This window comes from Rhea americana, unplaced genomic scaffold (assembly GCF_003343005.1).
Source record: "Rhea americana isolate MKP2758 unplaced genomic scaffold, rheAme1 scaffold_163, whole genome shotgun sequence".
Classification (NCBI taxonomy): domain Eukaryota; kingdom Metazoa; phylum Chordata; class Aves; order Rheiformes; family Rheidae; genus Rhea; species Rhea americana.
The window spans coordinates 1,032,893-1,056,457 of record NW_028185739.1 but is presented as its reverse complement, the minus strand read 5'-3'; the positions used below and the strand labels follow the sequence as shown (position 1 = coordinate 1,056,457).

Sequence of the window (23,565 nt, the reverse complement as noted above, 5' to 3'; positions counted from 1 at the left end):
AAACAAAAAAAGAAAACATTGATTCAATGCCTAGCTGCTCTGTGGCAAGAGGACAGGAGTGGAGGAACAGGATGGCTGCTCCAGAGGGGGAACTTTTAAGCTGAGGTTATGGCATAGTCTGAATATGAGATGTGAAGGTGGGAGCTGGAGGAAAGCAGAGATGTCTCCTCCCTGCCTCTGCACCCTCAATGTATGGCTCAGTCTGTGCCTCGACACAGTCACACAGGGCCAGTTTGTACCTGTTGGTTCCTCTCACCCTCCTTTGCTCTTGCTTGCTCTCTGGCTTTTATTCTGCCTGCTGTCATGATGGTACCTGCATACTGTCCGTGGGAAACTGATTGAAACAGCTCAGCCTGTATTGAACTTTGTTATGTTTGGCATTTTCCCTTTTCTGAAGCTAAAAGCCCTCTTTGGGATAGGATATGTTTCATAATTGATCTATATGCTCTCCTAGAGTTAGCCTCTTTCAAAACAGCAGAGGTTAAAAAACATAAAAACTGGTGGCCAAGTTTTGTGTGTATTCAGCGCACAGTTACAAAGCCTGCAGCTGATTGCTCAGTCCTCTGAAATGCAACCGCTAGTACCTGGTTCCACCTGTTCCCCTTCACCAACATAGCTGTATTTCTAGGAAAGATGTTTTTACCAAGACACTTGTGCCAGAAATGCAAGAATGTGGATCTGGCTTTATGAGTGAAAGGTGCTTTCTTCCTGAATCACTTAATTTGTTTGCAGATGAGCCTATTCAGAGTTGACGCTGAAACAAAACTACATGGATCAAAGAGATTTTAACCCTGTAGAAAGATATGCCCTGTAACGGAAGAAGTTAATCTGAACGAACGCCCCTGAGGGTCCCTTGGTGACAAGCTATGTGTATGACCCAGCAGCAGGATTCAGGTCCTGGCCTGTCTCCAATGACACAAGGCCAGAGAGAGTGAATGACATGAGAGTGYGGGGGGTGGATCCACCAGGCTGATCAGCATATGATAGTGGGGGTGAATTATATAACATTCTTTTGAAATACCTTAGCTGACTGACAGCAGAAACCTCCTTTTCCTCCTGCCTGTATGCTTTGCAAGCCCAGCTCAACACTAGAGGCGTGAAAAGGAGAGGAAAGCCGGGTGTGCAGTGGCAAGGTGGGGCAGAGTTCAGTCTGGGGGAGAGCACCACAGCACGGCAGCACCCAGCACTGCTCCCCACGGTCCTGCCTGTAGGCACCACTTCGTTCACCCACGGAACAGCCTTCGCATTTTGTCAGTAGCCAGGAGGAACCCTCCTCTGACCCAAGACTGGTGAGCATTTGCACTCTTGTCCGCGGAGCCTATATCTTTGTCTCCTTGCTTTGGTGTTGCAAGAGGGAAGTGAGAAGTGGCTAGCAGTGATTGTGGCAGGCTTGGGTTACACAAAGTGTCTTCAGAGCCACCTCACCCTTCACTATGCCACATCCTGGCAAGGAAGCATGGCAAAGATTTCAGGTGGAGGCAGTGATGGCTTCCTTGCCCAACCCTGTGAGGCTTGGCCCCTTTCACTGTGGTGCCCTGGGGCTTCCATGGCGCCTACAGCCGGAGCTGTGACTGGGACCCTGGGAGTCATGGTGGACGCTGTGCCGAAAGCACTGATTCAGGGGAACCAGAGTTGAGACCTTGGTCCTCGTGTCGCAACCAAACCCTTGCACCTGTGTTTGCCTTGTTCAGGCAGACCTTGCTTCATGGGGTAGGGGAGAATTGCTTTTTATAACCCTTTCTTGGGTAATGGAGCTGGGAGAGATACTTTTTCGTGAAGGCACTGAAAGCAGCTAGACCTCTGGACCCCATCATCTGAGAAGCAACAGGCAAGGAGAAGATCTGTGTGTATATATCCTTGTGCACGAAGGGGGGATAGAAAAGGACTGGAGAAGGGATCAAAGAGTATTTCTGGAGCACCAAAGTTTTCTCCCTAAAACACAGAGGGCTGAATTTACACTCTGCTACAGCTTCCCTGAATGTCCAGCTCTTACACGGGGATGAATTCGGCTCCTTATGTAAAATACAGTGAACATAGAATCATAGAATCATAGAATTGGTAAGGTTGGAAGGGACATCTGGAGATCATCTAGTCCAGCCCTCAAACGAGTGGCCCATATGGGGATTGAACTCGTGACCTTGGCATTTTTAGCACCACACTCTAAGCAATTGAACATAGATCAGATTGCTTTCCTACTAACTTCTGATTCATACTCCCTGGACTAGAGTCCCTTTCCTGGGACTATGCCAGCATAGAAAAATGGCTTTATGCCAGTGGGTCCTATCAACACTATCCAGAAACTTCAATGTGACTTTTCTCTTCCCCGATACAGCTATTACCAGCACAGGGACAGAAGATAAGGGCTCCGTAAGTGCATTTGCAAGATGAACACTGGGAAAAAAAAAGTCTGCGCTTGGTATATGTAGGATGTTTTGAGACTGGCAGGACAGGGATTAGCCAGGTATGAAATGATGGGACTGTTGGCCGATGACATTCTGGGACTTCTCTCACCCACATCATATGCTTGGAGTAAAACAGTTCCACCTTCATTTGTTGTTTGCTCCAAGCATCAAATCACAGGTATGCACTCAGTGTTTCACAACTTCTCTGAGATCTCGTTTCAGTAGACTTATAACTAAGGCCAAATTTCAGCATCATCTGCTCCAATCAACATGCTGGAGGACTGGATTTCCTGAAAAGCTCAGCCTGTAGCAGGGGCTCCACACATGAAGCTCTTCCTCCAGACCCAGCCCTTTATTTCAGTGCCCATGCTGCAACAGAGCTCTTAAAAAACACAGCAACACATCCAGTGCAACACAGCAACTTCCTGCCACTCTTCTTTCTACACATCACGTTGCTTCAGTCAGTGTCCTGCCTGGACTGCAGAGTTTAAATCAGATCTGCAGCTTGCCACAGTCTTATCCCATCAACACCAAGACAGCCGGTTTTGCCTTTTACTCAGGGAGCAGTCACATGGTTCATTCTCTTTAATTCTGAAATCTCAAAGGTTTAACCTACTGTTTGATCTAGGACAAGGCCAGTGATAAGCCAAGTCAAGAACTTGACTCTGTCCGAGATGCTGACATCATCAGCCTGTTTGTTTAAGATGGAATTTAATCATGGGGATATTTTTCCCTCTATACTCTCCTTGTTTATTATTTTTTCTGACTGCCAGCACTTTCGCTCAGCAGGAGAACTTCATTAAAGAGCTGTGACACAATTGGCTGATTCAGTCCTTCTGATGGCAGGCACACTGACTGGCAAGTGATGGAGCTGAGAAATAAAGCTAAGAGAGACTTCTTGCACCAGAAACTTGGCTAGGTTTATTATCCTTCCGAAGCCTGTTGATGGTCCTGAACCTGGGCTGCAGGACATTCATGGGGGGTGGACTGGGAATCTAGAAGGTAGCTGTGGGGGTGGGTCCTGGAGAAAGCCCAAGGACCCTGGGAACCTGCTCAGCAATGGAATCTAGACCAAGGCTATGATCTAGGAACAATACTTCTGCAGACAGACATGGTAAAACTAGAGAATGACAGTTTATCAGATCGGCTTCTGGCATGAACACAGGGACTGGGGAAGAGCCTAGGTCACTGCTTAAGCTCAGCCTGCACCAATCCTCCAAAATGTAAAACTCACAAAGGGTATTCCAAGTTGAAAATGACAGGCAGGGATGCCAGCATGTGCACACCTCCAGAGGGCACTGGAATAAGTGCCTAGTAATGCAGAAAGAGAGAGGCATGTCTTCTCTTTCAGCTAGGTGGCACACAATTGGGCCATCAAAGACAGGCATAGGCTAGGAAATTCTGAGGCTCTCTCCTAAGTCAGCTCAGGTATGGATCTGGGCCTGGGATGAGAAACACACCACTGCTGGAACTGTGTTCTACAGCAAATCACACTTGGTTACCTACCACTAAAACATCCATTGCAGCAGTGGGGCTGATGACCTCGCTTTTCTAACTCAGCTCCTATTAGTGTAATGATTCTGCTGACCTAAATTCTCCCAAAAGTTTTGGCTACATGCATCATACTTTCCTTCCTGCCCTGAACTGCTGGGCCATATTACTACACATGACTCATGTCTTTCCCAGTCCAGGTCAGACATGACTACTTATCAGTGAGGGGTGAAAACATACCTACATTCGTTCATCTTGATCCCACTGAAGTCAGTGTCAAGATATGCATTGACTTCAGCACTACTCACAGAAGCTGTGTCAAAAGAAGAGAGGAGAGGATCTGGTACATTCAAAACTGCATAAGCTCTTAGCAACCTGAATTTCATTTCTTGATACATTCTCCTGCCTGAATTACCAACTTTTTCCACCCCCTCTTCCATTCCTATGTTGGGCAATGACCCACTTTGACACCTGCCATTTCAAAAATAATTACTTACATCCTTGTTTTAAATCTGACCACTTCCTYCCTCCACTCCCAGACTCTCCAACTTGTAGTGATTCTCCCCTCTTCCCAGGTATTGCTGGTTATAGTAAAATCAGGGCTCTCTGAAGTTCATCATCTTTCTTCGGTGAGACTCAAATCCTGTGCAGGACTAGTCCAGCAGGATGTTTTGGCATCATCATCACCAAAATAGACTGGCAACAGTTACCTTTCCGTGTATCATTTCCTAGAAGAAATTAAGGACAAGTCCAATACCTGTCATGGCAAGTGAGAAATATGAAGGCTGCTGAATGTAAACGAATCCACTAGGCAGCGTAACAGGAACACCTGGGATAGAAACTGCCTTTAAGCACAGTGTCAGTATCTATCATTGCAAAGTGTGCCAGGGCTGTCCAGTCCAGCAGAGCCTCACTGACTGCATTGGCCGATGGTGAAATGGAGGCATGAAAAAGGTCAAGTGACTTGCCTGAGGCAGAAAGGCAGTCACTGGCAGAGCTGAGATTAACACCCCTGTCCACCTGCTAGCCAATCCAGGACATGCTCCAGTCCCCTGGATCCCGGACATCACTCATTAGCATCATATTAAAAYACTGGTGAAAATCTCCTGTGCTGGGGAGCAGCAGCCCCCAGTGCTGAGAAGCCACTCCCAGGGCCTGCCTCTGCACCACGGGGAAACTATTTAGGGTGGAGATGTTCAAGGAGGGCTCTCAGACGCTGAAGGTGCCCAGTCTGTTATAGTGCAGGTGGGGACAGTCCCAGTCTCATTCTTGACTTTGCTTTTTCTTTTTTCTGGGAAAAATTTAAATGATCTAGAGATGAACCACGCCAGGCCTCGCTATGTCATCGAACGTCCTGCATATTCGRTCAGCCTCTTCGACGAAGAGTTTGAGAAGAAAAGCAGAAGTTATCCAGTTGGGGAAAAATTGAAAAATCTTTTCAGGTAACATAGAATGCTATAGCTACTCTTGGGGCACAACTAAACCAGATTTGGTCCAGAATTGGGATATAACCTAGACCATGATCTTCAGGGCTTTTATAGATGAAAGACACTGGAGAAATGCAAATTGTACTGAAGCAAGTGAAACTGGTTACCTTTTCACTGCCTCAGCTGCCTATGCTGTAGGGCAAACAGATGCAAGACTTTGCACTAAATGCATTTGGGATTTGGGTTTCTGTTTTCCAATTCTTTTTAATAACAAAGAAAATATAATTGGAGGTATGGGTGTGTGGATTACTCCTTTAAGCTTTCTAGCTGAGATTTCCTTTAGTCAGCTTTCCAAGTAAGGACAGCACTGGCTTTCCATAAATAAAGATGAATAATCCTACTGGTTGCTGTCTAAAAAATCTAGCTCCACTCCCTGGAAAAATGAAGGCAGTATAGGAAAAGAGAGAACCATACAGGTTAGCAGGGGGGGGATGTGAAAAGCTGCTTGTTTCAACTCAGGAACAATCTTCTTTCAGATAAACTTGGGTTTTTTTGACCAAGCACCTAAAAAAAGTTTACCTTTGACTGTGTGCAATTGTCCCACGAATCCTTTAGTTGTGTTTCAGCTTTATAGCTCAACTAACCCCACCTGAGAGTATTAGAAACAAAGACTCAAGATATTAGGGAGCTAAATCCTTCGCTCTGTGCGGGTTGTCTTTCACAGCTATGGTAGCACTGGGCACCTCCCATAGAGTTAGGAACGTCCCCACAATAATCCTCCATGGCATGTTCAGCTAGTTAACTGCAGCTGCCTTGCACTCACAGGGGAGGGCTGTGCACCAAACACTGGGCTCAGGATTTGCTGCAGGAAAGAGGCTGAGACATTCCTAGGAAGACCATTCCTTGCTTTCTTCCTTGCTTCCTTCTTTATTTGTGTTTTTGTGTCTCCGCTAGATGTTCGGCTTCCAGATTCAAACTCATCCTCTTCAGCCTGTTCCCAATTCTTGCATGGCTTCCCAAGTATAAAATTAAGGATTATATTTTGCCTGATGTTCTTGGTGGGCTCAGTGCGGGGACGATTCAGGTGCCACAAGGTGAGAAGAGGTGACTTTCCCCAATAGCCAGGCATTATGGAGTTGCTTCCCCCAGGAGCTTTGGAGAGGGGATAACACTTTGTCACTTAACTTCAAGTAAAGATCCAGCAGATGACTGTTATCTGCAGGAGTTAGTTGCCTTTACTGGTGACATGTATGAACCCAAGTTCTAACTCCAACCTGTCTATCCCTAGATTTCTCTGCAGAGTCCTATCCCTGCCCTCTGTGGTCTGCACTCTCTTGCTTGCAGAGCTGCCATTTGTGCTGGTCACAGTGCCTGACTGGAGCTGACACAGCAGTGCTGCAGCTTGTAACCCACTGGCAGCAAGCAGAGTTCCCCACACACTTCTGCAAGATCCCGTGCTGGTGCACATTACACCGCTGCCCCACACTGCCTGCTGCAGCTCCTCTCCTCTTTGCAATGAGAACAACAATGTCAAAGACTGACCAGGTCAGGGAGCTGACTCCAGATGCACGGACACAGGTGACCTGCTCATATTCCTTGTGTTTTCCAGGGATGGCCTTTGCACTGCTGGCCAATCTCCCTCCTGTCAATGGGCTCTACTCCTCCTTCTTCCCCTTGATAACATATTTCTTCCTTGGTGGTATCCATCAGATGGTCCCAGGTAAGAATCCTTCTGCTCTACAGAGCAATTGTCTGTGCAAGGTGGTTAAACACTGACTGGCCGGGCATATTTTGTGTGTCCTGGAACAGAGAAAGATATTTCAGCAGGCCTGGTTTGTCAGGTGCTTATGAGATCCCTGATTCTAGCTGCACAGCAAGGCATCATCCCAGTGAACTGCTGCCATTTCCTGCAGTAGTGTCAGCTGTAGTGACAAGCTAGGTGACTTGGTCTGGATAGCCTAAACTGTCACAGTGCTTTCCAGGACAGGAAGCTCTCTAGAGCAAACTACTGACATCCCTGTGTTGTATTCAAGGTACTTTTGCAGTCATCAGCATTATTGTTGGGAATGTCTGCAATGAGCTGGCTCCAGAGTCGGACTTCCAGTACTTTAACCATACCACCAACGAAATCAATGTGAACACCACAGCTCTGGAAGCAGCTAGATTGGAGATCTCTGCCACGCTAGCTTGCCTGACAGCCATCATACAGGTACGGACTCTCTCCACTACCTCTGCTGTGGCCTCTGGGCAAAGCTGACCCAAATGGAGTCAGCTGGGATCTCTCTTTGGAGCAGAGATGATAGCAGCAGATACTAGAACAGGCCTCATTTGTAAGTAGATGATGCCTCAGAATAGAGGGTTTGAGGAGATACTGCACCAGCTGTCATCTTGGCACACTCAGACTCTGTATTTTGCCATCTCAGGCTGGCATCTTTCTAATAACTCCTTGTCTGTCCTCCTCTAGCTGTGCCTGGGATTCGTGCAGTTTGGCTTTGTTGCTATCTACCTCTCAGAGTCTTTCATCAGAGGCTTCATGACAGCAGCAGGGTTGCAGATCCTCATCTCCGTGCTCAAGTATGTCTTCGGCTTGACAGTCCCATCTTACACCGGGCCCTTAGCTATCGTCTATGTAAGTGGGTGCTCTGGACAGGGGCCTTCCCTGCACCTCTTCCCCTAATGACCAGCATACTGCAGGCATCACTGCCACCCACGCTTGGGAAAGAGGGACTCAAACAGGAGCAAAGGGTGGAGGGAGGGGGAATACAGATGTCCGCACCATTCCCACCCAGCATACCTACACTGCTGCTGTTGTATCTCATAAACAGTCTTAGCTGAGCCCTTGTTTGGTAGTTTCTAATTGGAGGTAACGAAGAGGTTCTGGGATTTGGAGAGAACATGAATTGTGCAGCTTTACAGCACTAGTCTTGCTCAATTATCAAACTTTTTCTATGAGCATGTTATTCAATTCCTAGGCTTTCTTGCGTCTTCCACTGATGCATCTTCCATCAATGCAGCTAGACCTGCATTTAACTGAACTAGGACTGGCTGCTGACCTCTTAGCGGTGGGGCTTCTAGTACTTGTCTCACTTGTCACATGTCAGGGTATTTGCAGTTGATTGGGGTGATGAGTGTTCTACACCATGCTGTTGATGCTGTTTGGAGTCTCTGGTTCACCATGATACCKTCTCCTCTTCTCTCCCCTCTAGACATTCATTGATATTTGTAAAGGTCTTCCCAAGACCAATGTGGCCTCCCTCATCTATGCCTTGGTCAGTGCTGTGCTCCTGATCATTGTTAAGGAGCTCAACCTGAAGTACATGAAAAAGATCCGGATGCCCATCCCCATGGAGATCATCATTGTAAGTGACACAAGCTTCCCTGTGACCCTCCAGAAGACACTCCCTTCCCTCACATTACAGTCCTTAATACAGACCTGGGACACCCACTTCTGCTCACAGATGCTCTTCAGAGAGTTACTGTAATTAGACCTATTTGTGCACAGTATCTGCAAAGTGAATATGGTATTACTGCACACGGTTTGGGGTCAGAAGTAGSGCCAGCCTCCTGGAAGAGAACTCTAATCCCCAGGTCTTACCTGTCAGACTGTATTTGCATCCTAGTGATGCCTAGGATCAGGGACATAACTGTTGCTAAGGCAGGTCTCTCCCAGCCTGAATTTAGTTCTAATCTTCTACTGTCAGCCCCAAGAGCATAGCAAGCCTAGTGATTCTGAAAAAGCTTACACTCCTTCCACTTATGGCTCCTTTATCCTCTGTACTTCCAGGTCATCGTTGCAACTGCAATCTCTGGCAGCTTTAACATGCCTGAGAAGTACAACATGCCAATAGTTGGGAAGATCAGTATGGGGTAAGTGCATGTGCAAGTCTGACTCCATTTCCAAAGAATTTTTCTTCCTCCTCCTCGTTCTGCAGCCTGGAAAGCACCTCACTTTCCTGCTGTATTAGCTGGACTTGGCATCCCTCACCCCTTTCCAGACTTTTTTGTTGTGCCCTCTTAAACAATTGCCATGATCCTCTAATGCTGTCTGCAGTTTATGCAAGAGTTACGTCATTCCTGAACACACAAGCTTCTGACCCATCGAACCTGTCTCCAGACAGTAGTGTCACAACTCCTTTTCCCCTCTGCTCTGAGTGCAGCTTCCCAGCCCCAACCCTGCCCCTGGTGAACAAGTGGAAGGACATGATAGGCACAGCTTTCTCACTTGCCATCGTGGGCTACGTGATCAACTTAGCGATGGGGAGAACTCTGGCAGCCAAGCATGGCTATGACGTGGACCCCAACCAGGTAACATTTGCTCCAGAAGGACAGTCAAGAAACATTTCCCTTGCTCTCAGATATGAAAGGGAGACCTCTCTGAATGAACATGAAGCCTAAAATATATGTGATTCTAGCTTGCACGCAGCCTCATGTGGCAGCTTGCCATTGTGGGAATCATAAGAGCATAAGCTCAAGTCCTTTTCCCATGGGCTGGAGAGAGACACTATAAAAGGGAAGATTTACATTCAGCTCTCTGCTTTGCTTTCCCTCTAGAGCTAAGTCTTTGGCCCTGACGCTGGCCTACAAGATATTTTTGGGGGTTGTTGGAGCATAATGAGCCACATGTACTTCCTATTGAGCAGAGAAAGACCTGGATTCCTGGTGTGGCACCTAGATACTATGAGAGGCAGCACATTAAATAATCCTCTTTTGTCGTCACTGGCATAGTGATAGCTTTCAATAACAGCCATGCATAGCACATGAAGCCCTGCCCTTAGTGTGTCAACAGATGACAACGTGTTTATTACTTATGGTACTTCCAGACTTCCCTGCTAGTAAAACCTGTCCCAGCTCTCATTGGAAGGAAAGGGCCTGGGGCACATGGCAAGGAATTCAAGTGTCCTTCCTGGGGTGAACCCAAACAGCCCTGGGTGAGCAGCTGAGGAGTCTGGGCAGGACTGCCAGAGGCCATGGAAAGCCTCTGCCACGCACACAGCGAACCTGAGTACCTTCTCTCCTGACTGGCAGCTCAGACCAACTGGAAGGATGGGAAGGGGAGCTGTTCTTTCTGATGAGCATGTTCCCCTGGTCTCTACAGGAAATGCTGGCACTGGGCTGCAGCAACTTCTTTGGATCTTTCTTCAAAATCCATGTGATCTGCTGTGCTCTCTCCGTCACTCTTGCTGTGGATGGAGCAGGAGGGAAATCACAAGTTAGTACTTCCTCCTCCTCTCTTCCTTATGTGATCCTGCTTGAGTACTAACATTTGTAACTGCTGCACGCTGCCAGCCTGACATCACTGCTGTGTGTCTGGAGAAGCTCTTTATAAGAGTGATTCACATGGTTGCTATTAAAAACAGAATTTATTCCCTCCCCCCCCCAATTTCGTTCCTTAGACGGTTCTCTGGATGGGTCACAGATGCAGGGTTATAACTCCACATTCTCAGTCTCGTTCTCAATGACTGAGAAGAGCTACCATGTGACAGAGAGTCTTGGGGTTCTCACTGAGATATGAAAAGCTTAACCCATTTCCCAGAGGCAAATGTCTGCCCACAAAAAGTACTACAGTGACAATTTGTGCTGTTGACTGAAGCAGCAGGAGAGCAAAGACCAAGAAGGGGTTCAGAAAGATCCTGATGCTGGCTGGTGATTTCTTTCTTTTCTGCAGGTGGCAAGTTTCTTTGTGGCACTGGTGGTTATGGTAACCATGCTGGCTCTGGGGCTCTACCTCGAACCCCTTCCAAAGGTAACACAAACACACGTGGAACCAGTGCGGCCACTACACCACATACTCCGCATGCCCCAGTGAAAATACAGCCTTGCTTCAGAAAGCCCCAGACAGAAACCATTGCACAGCCTGGTTTGTTCATGAGCGGGGACGTCTCTGTACTGATTCTCTGGAAGCAGGACAGGAAATAGCGGTCTTTTAAATTCTTACGCTCAGACCCAAGCACGACCTTTGTGAGTTTTATCCTTTCCCATTCGCTTGTGGTAAATGGACCCTAAGAAGGGAGACAGTGTCTGATGAGAAAGTATCTTTTGCAAAATGCATCATGTTCACAATGCTGGACATCTTACCTAATAAGATCCCCTTTCCTCTGCAGTCTGTCCTGGGAGCACTCATTGCAGTGAACCTGAAAAACTCCCTCAAGCAGCTGGCTGATCCCTTCTACCTGTGGAAGAAGAGCAAGTTGGACTGTGTGAGTGCCTGGGGATGGGTGGGAGGATTCTGCTTGTGGTACATTGGAAACTCAGCGCATGGCTACGGGAGACTGAAGGCAGGGACAGCGGATTAGCTTCCAAGCAGGCTTTCAGGTGAAGGAGGGTGGCGTTGAGTTCCTTGTGGCAGGTGAGTTTCACTCGCTCAGCACAGTCATGCTCCCAACCCCTTGCAAATGAGGTCCCAAGCAATGGTAGAGTTGTCTTGCCTAGCTGAGCACTGTCATGCATACATATCACACATACATACATATTTTACATACATATCACACACATATCACAGAGGCCTGAACTATTACCTGCTCTGTTTAAATGCCAATCAACTGTAGGAGCCTGTTTGCCCAGAACTAGCTTAACCGGCCCTGCTCAGTATCTAGGAGTGAAGACTTAAAAACTCACACAATAGCCCTCCAGGGTGAGGAGAGTCCTTCACAGCGATAAGGACTCCAGGCACTGGTTGATGTATAAACCCAGGCAGGGGGTGTGGGGGAGTGAGAACGGAATTTGGAAATGTCTGACATAAAAAGACAGTGTTTGAACAGGACTCCCACGGCTTAGTGGTGTGTGTGGACACTGAGCCAATATCCTGTCAGGTCCCAACAAACTGCCTTATCAGAGAAATCAGAAGTCCGAAGGGGCTGACTTGAGTCATCAAGAGCTTTCCCAAAATATCATTCAAAGAGGTCCTGGAGAAGAGATGATTTAGGAGTCCAAACCAAGATTTTACAGGAGAATAGTTAGGACATGAAGTAAGAACACTCTAGCATAGGACATGAGCTACAAAAAATTGGTCCATGCTTAGGGGTTTTCCCAGTAGACGCATTGGACTGGGAATATGTTTTAATTCTGAGCTGAAATCGTCATGCAGGCAAGATCCAGCAGAGAGGAAAAGCTGCTGATGCAAAGATGCTTTGTCTCAGGATTGCTAGTTTGAGCCTTCTGTTGGGAATCGTTTATGGCATCTCTAAATGGGTTTCCTGATGGCTGGTGAGTGAACTAAAAGATTTGTGCTGGCAAGGAAAACACACTGAGAGACCCTCCAGACAAGCTCTGGCAATTCATGTGAGGGCAGAGGAAGCCACTGCTGCTTATCAGAGCTGGCAGAAGGGAGCACGCGCCAGCCTCGCAGGCTGTGCAGCCTCCAGCCCAACATGCAAGCAGACCCCGTAAGGGACAGCGGTTGGCATGGAGGTGAACAGCGCTGCCCAGGGACCTGACCAGCTCTGTTAGAAGGAACACCCTGGCTGCACCTCTGCCAGGAGCAGTCACTACAGCAGAGTCACCAGAGGTGACTGGCTGTCAGAAAYCTCTTTGCTCTGCTCCGTGTGAATCACCCAGCTGCCATGGCACAGCCAGACCCATTGCACAGGTATGCTCGGGGTATGCTGTGTTTTCACTGAGCTAATGGAGCAAAGCTCTCGTCACTGGCATCCATGAACGACCCATGCTGTGCTGCAGGAAGCGTGGGGCCCAGGCAAGTGCCAGTGGGATGAACTGCATTCCCCTGACTTTAATCTCCCTGGAATTTGAACTAGATTCAGTGTACTTCCTGTCCCCAAAACTGAGATATACCATTGCTGGGTGATGTCAGGCCACTGGCGTTCTTCTCCCCAGATCCGGCTCCGTTTCTGTGCTAACTGTAGGGATCACTGCACAGATGTACTCCAGTGTAAAGTCAAGATGGAGACGAGCCCTTAATCTCCATTTATATGCACCATTCTTAATCCGACATGAAGATGCTGAAGTCTTCAAAGTTACCCTGGCTTGACCAAGATCAAAGTCTGTCCCTTAGCAGTCTTGAGGATGGGTTTAAAATCCTCTGATAACAATTCTCAGAGAGCACAGCTATATACTTAGGCAGGACTAATTTCATGTGCAGTGAGATGCTTGAATGCTAATATATAAAAATGACAAATGACAGAGTTCTGAGCTGAAAGGTGGAGCAGGTTTTGGTATGCTCTGTCATACTCTGACATCAAATCTGCTCTGTGTTCAGGTGATTTGTAGTAGGTGTTCAGACAGTTTTCAGATAGATGCTCATTCCTTCTAAAATACTCTGAGAGCAGGATCCTTCTTTGGGGGGTGGAGCAGTTAATACAGCAGCAGATGGCCTAATCTGCAGGAGCCTTGTCTTGACTAGTTAGACAGATATTTTTTTTTAACTGAATGAATGATGCAGGTGTTCATGCAACTAAGAAGAAATGCACTGGCTSATTTAAAGCTTAAAAACTGGAGCTTCTGGCAAGCATCCCAACAATGCTGTTTCACAAGAGAACATGCAACAAACYGTACAATAATAATAGCTGCAAAATTCAGGCCTTATTCTTTGATCCTCATCTAAGTCCAGTGTCCAGAGTTTAAGCATTGGGCCATTTTCCACCCATCACAATGCTCCAGTCCATGATATAGAGAAATGACCTCCATGCTCCTGTCTCTCTGCAGTTGGTGTGGCTAGTGAGCTTCCTGTCCGCTTTCTTCCTGAGCCTGCCCTATGGAGTTGCTGTGGGCGTGGGATTTTCGGTGCTGGTAGTGGTTTTCCATACCCAGTTGTAAGTATTGGTATAGTTACAAAAAAAAAGAAAAAAAAGAAAAAAAAAGAAAAAAAAAGAAAGAAGAAGAAAAGGAAAATCCCCTAGTTTCAGAATAAATGATACACGTTATTTTTATAACTGACCTCTGGCCCACGTTTCACAGGAACGTGCAGCAAGAGCCTGGGGGAGTGCAGGTGTTCTCCCTGGCCCCTGGAATGTGCAAACAGGAATGGCAAGCGTTAATTTACTGCCTGCATTCCCACTCCTGTGCACAGTTAGCAATGTGCACATCCCAAGGCAGGGGGAAGTCAGAAGGTATTTACTTCACCAAGAAGAGCTACCTGCATAGTTCCTAGCAGAAAACCTTGCTCATAAAAGAAGCAAGCTTCATATACRTGCAGAGATTGGCATGAAATTTACACACCATTTTTAATTCACCAAAGTTTTTTACTAGTATTTCCCAGACTGGGACTCGAAATGGAGCTAGGACAGTTGTCTGTTCGGTAGCTCACGTCAGTATCTGGGATGGGGAGCTCTGCAAGAAGTGAGGATTACAGCCAGATATGGCAGTGGGAACTGGCCCTCTAAGCACTGCCCTAGGAACTGCTGCAATCCCATGCTAGGAATTTCACTTGAAAAATGACGTTATCCTCTTTTGCTAATAYCCAATTAGACTCTGCACAGCTGAAATCTAAGTATTTTCATAAAGCCAATTTGCAAATCATGGTATGGAGAATGAACAGAAGCAGTTTTCTTCCCCTGTAATATTTACTCTGTTTCTGTCGTCTTTTCTCTCCTAGCCGTAATGGTTCTGCCCTTGGCCAAGTAACTTCCACTGACATCTACAAGAACCCTAAGGCCTACAACAAGGTAAGCAGAAGCTAAAATCTCCTCAGGAAGATGTTGTTTTTCCACTGGTAACCCAATGTGATCAGAAGACGCATGCTTCCGTCTCAGCGAGGCTGTTTGCCACTAGTTTCAGAAGCGGCAAGAGAGCTGTTCTTCACAACTGCGGCCTTCCCAGTTATCTACTCCCTGTCCAGCYTTTCCCTCTACCCCACCATGCTGGCATCCCCTCCACCTTCCACCACTGGAAAGTGAAGYGGAGGGTTCCCATATGGCCCAAAACTGAGCACCATTAAAAGTCATCCAAAGCTTCATTGCCAGACCTGCTCGCTCCCTACTTTTATGTTCTCTTGCTGCTGCTTCAAGGGGRAGAAAAGCCAGCTTGAACTCCCAACCACCCTGCACCCCAGGTAGGCCTGGTTCRAGCCCTCATTTCTGTTGCAGGTACATGAACTTAACGGGATTAAAATTGTGACCTACTGCTCCCCACTGTACTTTGCCAACTCCGAGATATTCCGGGARAAGATTATAGCCAAGGTGAGCAATCTCCGAAATTTCTGCTTGCAGTATAATCCTAAATGGCCTTATTCTCTCCTGTCTCACTACCTTGAGGTAATTAAGCCTGGGATCATCATGAAAGATGGTCACATACATTCTCTACTCTTCCAGAGTCTAGTACTTTTCTCTCTGATCCTCAGGACTGTTTGTAGATCTCATATTAGAGGTTATGCCTGAATCCTGGTAAGTACCCTTGTCCTGACTCTGCCAAAGCAGAGTTATCCTGCTACTGCAAGTCCCTCCTCCCTGCATGTACAAGTATCGTGCATTACAGAGGATATTGCTGTTTGGTTGCTATCCACATCACCTTACTCAGTTGTACAGTTACTCCTATCCCCCTGAGCCACCACACTCTACATGTCTAGGCTAGGAAATAGCAAGAAAGACTCCCTGACTATGGGACTTCATAAACTTTTTCAAAGCCAACTCTCTATTTTCCACAGACCGGGGTGGATCCCAGTAAAGTGTACTTAGCCAGGAAGAAATTTGTGAAACGACAGAAGAAGGGAACTGCACAACCACCAACAAACCTACCAAAATTTCTACTGAGGCAGAACAAGGTAATTCATTTTGGGTTCCCGAAGTTGCTGTATAAGCCCCCAAAATCCCCACCAAATAACTCCTTTGGCCATAGAATTTTCTGCCTTGTCTGCATAGTCACAAGTATCCATCACATGCCTCCCTTCCTTCCCATCCACAGCCCCGTTCCTCCCAGTAGCAGAAAGTTTAAGATGCAGGAGCACTGGAAATTGCTGGGAAAAAGAAAGTTGCTGAGAAGGTCAGAATGGAAACAGAGTGCACAAATTGCTTGAAACTGGACTTGCCCTGTTTCTTTAAGGATGCATCTATGTCAGCATTTCAGTTCAAAAACGTCCTTTTGAAGCACATCTCCCAGTCATCCCAGCTTTATGCACTTTGGTTTACATTGCTGAGCAGTCTCGAAGCAAGTCAACAGGAATCATTTCAAATTAAACTAAGGTACTCCAACCCCAAGGGACATTAAGTCAACAGGACCAGGCTAGTCCAGATTAAAACATCTGACACTACTGAAGAATCTTAGGTGCATTCATACATCAGGATCTCAGCTTGAGCTGACAGAAGTGCTCAGTATCTGGAAAAGTCCTGCATACATGTGGGTGTAAGGAGGAAGAGATTGTTTCTTGCAGGAATGGATCACAAACAGAAGTGATTCTGCCCTAACTGTGAGTCTTTGCTTTGCTATAGACCCTGTCTTTGCAAGAGCTCCAGAAAGATTTTGAAAGCACATCTCCAACAGATACCAATAACAACCAGACGACTGCTAATGGTGCCAGCATCTCTTATGTTACATTCTGCCCTCCTGCTAACAGTGCTAGCCAGATGCACACCTCCAGTGAGCTGGGCAGCACCACCAATCTGCACGGAAGCACCTTCAGTGTCATGCCTGCAGTAGATGTTGACCCTATGATGACAGCACCACCCTATGTCAGCTTCCACACCATCATCCTCGACATGAGCGGAGTGTGCTTTGTGGATCTCATGGGCACAAAGGCACTGGGCAAGGTCAATTTTCTACTACTAATGTAGCCAAGTAATGTTAGTCAAGTTATAGACAAGTTGGTAATAGAATTATCACTAGAATAGCATAGACCACTAATAGAAGCTTCTCGTAACAGAAGCTAGTCAAGTTATAGCCAAGTTAGTAATACAAGATTTGTGTGGCTTTCTCCTTTAGCATCTCATGGCGTGTGCAAAGCCTYAGATGAAAGCCTTTGTGCATAAACCCAAAGCTGGAGCAGTGTCATTAACCTCTCTTTTCCTCTCATCTCTTATAGCTGTGTTCCAGTTATCAGAAGATTGGGATTAAAGTGTTCTTGGCAAACGTGCATGGTAAGAATCCCCAAAGAGCACATTTCCATATGATCTTCCCTATTTCTGTGCTCACAGCAGACAGGAGATCTTTCTGTTTTCTTTAGGCAAGCTGTGCTAGCTGTCAGCCTCCCATTGAAGCAAATCAGAACAGATGAGATGGAAGAAAGGAAGGAGAATGGCTGTTCTTACTGTGTGAAATAGGTTCCTTCATTTGTGATGTGATATGGTTGGAGCATCTCCACAGTTAGCATTTAGCAAAATAGATCCCTACATCCATATTTCTGCAGCAAACCTGTTTCTTTCCTGCCCAACCTGGCCCTGCTTTAGCTCAGAGGATTGCTATCARCCATGCACACTTTCAAAGGCTTCCTTCTTTAGTTTCCTTCTTGTTGTTCATGTATCTTTCCTTTCTTCAGCCCAGGTATACAACGACATTAGCACAGGTGGAGTCTTTGAGGAGGGAGGCCTGGAGCGAAGTCACATCTTCTTGACTATCCACGACGCTGTGTTGTTTGCGCTGGCAAATATCAAAGAAGTTGTCCATCCTCCAATCTTAGAAGAGGTAAATTTTCTCCCAAGTCTTGCTCCAATCCACAGTACCRTAGCATCAGGTTCTTACATGACCAGCACAAAGGAAGAGAAACAGCTCATTACTGCACCTAACAAAGTTTCTTGTTTATCTCAAGTGGTAAAGGTCTAAATCCAAAAAAATACTTCACTTCCTAATTCTCATGTATAGGCCAAGTACTTGCTAATTTCACTGATTTCAGAAGCTTAAATGTTTTCTCCAAATGCGTAATTGGGAGATGAACATTGCCCCAGCCTATAGAAGCCAAAAGAGGTGTGCCAGGACTATGTCCTCAGTTTAGAGTTGGTTGAAACATGCAGCTGCACCCAARGGCAGAATTCGGCCCTTAAAAATGGAGGCAAAGCACTTGTGCCTGCCCTTGAACAGGCCGAGCATCCATGAAAGCTTCCCTTGGAGGGAGGAGAAAAGGCTGAAGCAGGAAATACGGCATATGCTGACAACACAGGGTCAGGCAGGTTATTTCTTCAAGTACAGGTTGGTTTACTGCACGATAACTGGAGCTCGAACCAGTGCAGGATTAGCCAGTTATCTCACATGAGTGAGTTAACGTGCCCTGTATCTCTGCAGTGTGATACGCAAACACCAGCTTGGTCAGTGAAGATACGCAGCTGAAACAGGATTCCTTCTGCACCCCTTCTTGCTGGGTGGRCATTTTCCTCTGAGCAGGGTGATGATTTTAAGCCTGGGCTAGTTATGTTTTCATCTCTTTCTGTCCTGCACTCTGCTAATATGTGGATTTGATTCCTTCCCACACAGAGGCCAAATCAAACTGAGCTCTCCATCTATGACGAGTCTGTGGATGAAAGCAGTACAGAGTTCAAGAACTTGGAGGAGGTTAGTCCTAGTGCCAGGGGTCATGTATTCAGCCGTGGACATAAGGGAGAAATCAGAAGTCCTGGTTGGGATTGATTAGATGGGGGTGTTCTCTGTGGCACTGCCAGGCAAACTGCTAGGAACAGTAACTCACTGAAAAGTTAATTGCAGGACTAAGTTAAAATCCCTGTCACAGCAGCTCTTGCAGGAACCTGAATGAACAAGCAGCTGGGCTAGCCCCACAGGGGAATCCTTTAATCCATTCTGGCTGACACAGCTCAGGTTCACAGTCAGACCCCATAAACGGGTGAATTTGGAGAACAGAGCTTAGCTCAAGCCCAAAACAGGCTCCACCAGTCAAGCTTTCAGCACAGTCATCATAAATGCTAAAGCGACCTGCAGCCAGGTTGCTGGAATGACACTCCTTCCGGCACCAACCTTCCCCATGCTATCAGTGAACAGCCAGGAACAGAGYAACACCTGCACAGCTAATTTTCCCTTCTGGAGGAGGGCTGGGAAGGGTCAGAGTTTCTTGTGGTGGCTCCCTCTCCAACTGAATCACTGCCGAGCTGCTTTGCTGGGTTTGTGCGCTGCTATAGCCTCAGCCTAACCCAGCGTGCCTTGTGTGCCCTTCAGGAGATGTTTGGAAGCATGTTCCACTCAGAGGCGCAGACAGCTCTGTGAATGCATGGGGAGTGTCAGAGCACTGGCAAAGTCTTCAGATCAGAGTCCTGTCTCCTACCCCTTCAMGAAGAACTGCACTCCTATCTGGGGATACAATCAGTTTGCAAAGGAAGGGGTCATCACACCTCTTGAGCTGATACCTTCTTCCCTCCTGCTTGCTCAGCTTCTGGTATTCAGAGCGATGAACTCTGGAGCAGGCAACAGCTAGAACTACGGAAGCAGGAACTCAGGAAATGCTGTTCCATTAATCACAAAAGAAAAGCAAGTTCATTTGATGGCAGGTCCCTTAATGACTGGAATGATTAGTCATTATTGCCAACCAAGTGCCCTCTTTGTCTCACTCCAGAACACAATTGCACTCTTCGACCCATATAGGCATTACATAATTTGGGCATCTCCCTACTTACTTTTTTTTTTCCTTCCTCTTTTCCTGATGAAGTGAAATATAAGGAAATACTACGAGCCTTTCGTGGCTTTGATTCACGAGCAAAAGCAACTCCTGTAAGGTGMAATGACGCAGATTTGTACGGTAATGTTGTTTTACCAAGTGCACTGACATTCAGGGAGTGTGCATAGTAAGTGCAAACCCATGAATTTCCCTATGTTTCTCTGTAGCACCACCTCTACCTTTTCTGCGGTCCTATGATCCCCCTGCATTGCTCCCTCTGTGACCCAAAGTCCCAGAACCACTGCCTCAAACAGTGCTGTGTTTCTGATACCCTGAAGATCTTGGTATGCTGTCTCAGTAGGGCTGACTTGCCTTTTTTTTTTTTTTTTCCTAACAGGACTACTTTGTAATCAGAACTAAGAATTCCTTTTTACTGTGTGTTATATGCACAGATTGGCCTGTTTACTGAATTAGGGTCCAGTTCTAACCCCTCTGAAGTATTTTAGGGATCTATCTACAGACTAGACTAGGTTTTGGATGAGGCTCTTAGACTGTAAAGGTCATAAAAGCAGTTATTCCCAAGGAGCTCTGATCTTCTWCCCATTTTCTTTTTGACTAGAATAACTAAAAGATTCAGATCAGAGCATGGACAAGTGTTTTGGGGAGATCTGTTTTTTCCAAATCATTTCGATCACTAGTAGCAAACTGAGAGAGAGCGAAAAGAGCCCCTTCTGCACACTTTCCCTGACGTCACAGATCCACAGCAGTAAAACTGAAGTTTCAGCATATATTTTTACCTTCCCTGCAACCAGGGAACGGCCCAAGTGTCACCCTGTGCTATGTGGGCTTTTGATAAATGGCTTTTAAATGGTCACCTATTCAGCAAAAAAAAMCCTCTTTTATATTGTGTGATCTTTCCGTAACAATTTTCTACTGGATGTTTAATGTTTTTCATTAAAATTCACCACAGTGATGCTACAAAGATTGTCTACCTCTCAGGCAAACAAGCTTGACTCGCTAACCCACACACTGACAGATGAGATCTTCATCATTTCTAAAAATCCAACATTCTTTTATATATGAGTGATATTAATAACAGCTGCTATTTTAGTTTTACTTTCCAATGCCTTCCCTTCTTACCCAGTGCTAATGCTATGACAGTTATGACAAGATGACAATATAAAGCCTGAAAAAATCAAGCATAAGCCAAAGGTTGAAGGGACCCTTCTTCAGTGCATTTCAACTTCAAACATRGGTTTTATGAAAATAAGCTTATTAAAAAAGTTTGGGCAAAGACACATACTGGCGTGTCTTCAACTGCAATACAAACAACTCTTTTCTGTTTGAATTTTAAATCCTCTTACAAAGCATTTCCAGCACTGGCATACAATGCAAGAGCAAACAAAACTGAACAGTAACGGAAGTAAAACTTGACAGTTCATTTTCTTTCCATGAGTGAAAAAAAGAGTGGCCTTAATAATGGAAGTAAATTATATTTTTAAAGGTTATTTCTATGTTAATGATCTAAGATATTAAATATATTAACAAGCTTTAATATACAGTTTTGAAGTATATAAATATTATTGAGCTTATACACATTGCTGGAAGGCTCTTTAAGGAAAGAAAGTGGAGCTTCCCTACAGCTCCCAGATGTCTCATTTTTTCAGGAAAACAGCTTCATGAACTATTATAGATACACAGCTATTTCAGGTAATAAAATGAGGGCCCTGCCATTTTAGCTTTGTGTAACATCTCATTAAGTCACCACTTCTCTACCTCAGTTTCAGATTATGTGGTGCAAGACAGAGTAACTACATCAATGGAATTTAGTTTCCAAAAGGAAAACTAAACTAACTAAATGAAACTAAACCCACTAACTAAAGRTTATTTTTTTATTTTGGTCTTAGTGAGACAGCAGTGATTTTTCCAGGATTGTCTTTTGTTCCCTAAAATAAAATCAAGATATTAATTCCCTTAAATTATCTCTGAGGCTGATTACTCATGGTCTTTCACTCTACTGCCTGAGCGATTCTTTTACTTGCTGGTTTGAAAATAACAACAAAGAAATTGGTGCAATGGAACAAGCAATTATTTCACAGTAGCTAATCAATATTTCTGTATCTCTGAGGTGGCATCACTTTAAATGAGGAAAATTCCAATTTCCATTTCTTCATTCAGAGTGAATCACAGGAGACTTACTGCACAGTCTCAAGGGCCTTACAGACCAAATGCAGGAAGCCTTAAAGTGACAGACCATATATAAAAATCAGATTGTACTTCTTGAAGTTCCTACAAGCGTAATGAATAGGATGTCAAGAGAGATGGCTTGGAAGTAGCAGTCCCAACTGTAGGCTCTGCCATTTCAACGACCCAGGAAGAAAGATACTTCACTTCTGTAGCCAAGGGCCAAGCCTGGCAATAAACGTAACATCAATGGACAGGTGGTATTGCTGGAGGCACAGGTACTAGTGAGAAACAGAAATTTTAGAACTAACCTTGACAATCCCGTGTCTTCAAAAGTCACATTCACCAGTCTAGAAAATAAATGAAATGAAGAAAAATAAATTAAAGGAAATAGCCACAATTGGCACTTGTCTTTCCAAAGTTCAGTGTGGCCAACTCAAAGTCTTTATTTCCAGGTGCTGGAAGAAGACAATTAGGGAAGCTCAAATTTATGCTGAGGTGAAAAACATTAAATTTCCATTGTCCTTTAATTTCTCTTAAAGTAACAGTGATATTGAYGTGTAATAGCTCTGAAGCCTTACTTGATAACTGCAGGATGTATAACCAGCTCAAAATGTTTGTAATTTATTTAATTTAATATTGGTTTGGTTCTTTTTTGATAATAAAGAATGTATGAACAATCATCTGCTTCTTCTGTTGATTTGAGAGCAGGCTTTTCCTGGCAGCTCCTATCCAGCATTAAACAAGCCAGGATTGTTTTAACCAAGGAGACATGGGAGACATCCTCAAATTCAGTGCAAGACTGCTGCAAAGAAGGAAAGAAAAATCTCTGCATTGTGCTCCCTGGTGAAACTGGGCAAGAAAGGACATGCTTATATTGCTGCAAAGAAGAGTGAGGTTGAACAGTAGGATAAACTTGCTAAAGTACTGCTAAGCACAGGGCCAGATTCCTGGGGCAGGTTGTGCCTGTTCCCAAAACCAGGCTGTGTTCAGCTCTGTCAGGGCAGGGTTTGCACAGCGGGGCTCACCGTGCCGCTCTCCTCAGGGCTCGCCGCGGCCTGCTCCTGAKGAACCAGGCTCCTCCTGCCCAGCACGCGCTGCCCCACGCGAACCCGGCACGTTTATTCCCTAAAGACATCCCTTTCCCCCCTAAAACGCCGTTTCAGGAGCTGCGGCCTGCGCCGACGGCCTCGACGCCTCCCAGCCTCCGGGCGGGCCCCCGGGCCGCCGTGAAGGGAGATGCGCATTGCTCTCTGCCGTGCACCCACAGCACCTCGCAGCTCACACGCACCGTTATCCACGGCTTCCTAAGGTCCCTCGGGAGAAGGGATGTCGAGTTTCCCTGACGGGAACGAACCCAGGCGCCCCAGACCTCCCCTCCCACCTGGCCTCCGCCATGTCCCCCGCTCCGCAGCGCAGGACTACAACTCCCACAATGCCTTGCCAAGGGAAGGGGGCGGGACCAGGCATCGCCATTGGCCGGCCGGGCCGCGGGGAGGGAGGTGAGGACGCGCGGTGATTGGTGGGCCGCCACGCCCGTCGCGCTCCTCAGCGGGGCGGTGCCCGCCGCGCTCCGCCGGTGATG

The 23,565-nt window shown here is 46.2% G+C and overlaps 1 protein-coding gene and 1 long non-coding RNA gene across 4 annotated transcripts in view; one reads left to right on the top strand and one right to left on the bottom strand.

Annotated features, from left to right (window-relative positions):
• Positions 1-23,386, bottom strand: part of LOC146598433 (uncharacterized) — a 34,715-nt gene extending 11,329 nt beyond the window's left edge. The window contains exons 1-5 of one of the 3 annotated variants that reach the window (XR_014895273.1): positions 23,272-23,385; positions 22,292-22,330; positions 11,396-11,490; positions 10,327-10,500; positions 7,028-7,120 (exon numbers count right to left, since the gene is read on the bottom strand). This is a non-coding gene — a long non-coding RNA (uncharacterized LOC146598433). Of the gene's footprint in view, positions 1-7,027; positions 7,121-10,326; positions 10,501-11,395; positions 11,491-22,291; positions 22,331-23,271 lie in introns of those variants that run through there. The other 2 variants (XR_014895274.1, XR_014895272.1) reach the window with 2 other exon arrangements.
• SLC26A9 (solute carrier family 26 member 9) lies at positions 5,211-20,163 on the top strand. Its single transcript, XM_085300389.1, has 20 exons — positions 5,211-5,335; positions 6,275-6,414; positions 6,930-7,040; positions 7,354-7,529; positions 7,785-7,949; positions 8,527-8,679; positions 9,105-9,187; positions 9,478-9,625; positions 10,416-10,529; positions 10,986-11,063; positions 11,422-11,517; positions 13,979-14,085; positions 14,868-14,937; positions 15,358-15,450; positions 15,915-16,031; positions 16,696-17,013; positions 17,286-17,340; positions 17,739-17,884; positions 18,668-18,745; positions 19,361-20,163. Exons 1-20 carry the CDS (start codon positions 5,211-5,213, stop codon positions 19,406-19,408), a joined length of 2,421 nt encoding a protein of 806 aa, XP_085156515.1. The 3' UTR covers positions 19,409-20,163.
• Positions 23,387-23,565: the final 179 nt, after the last annotated feature.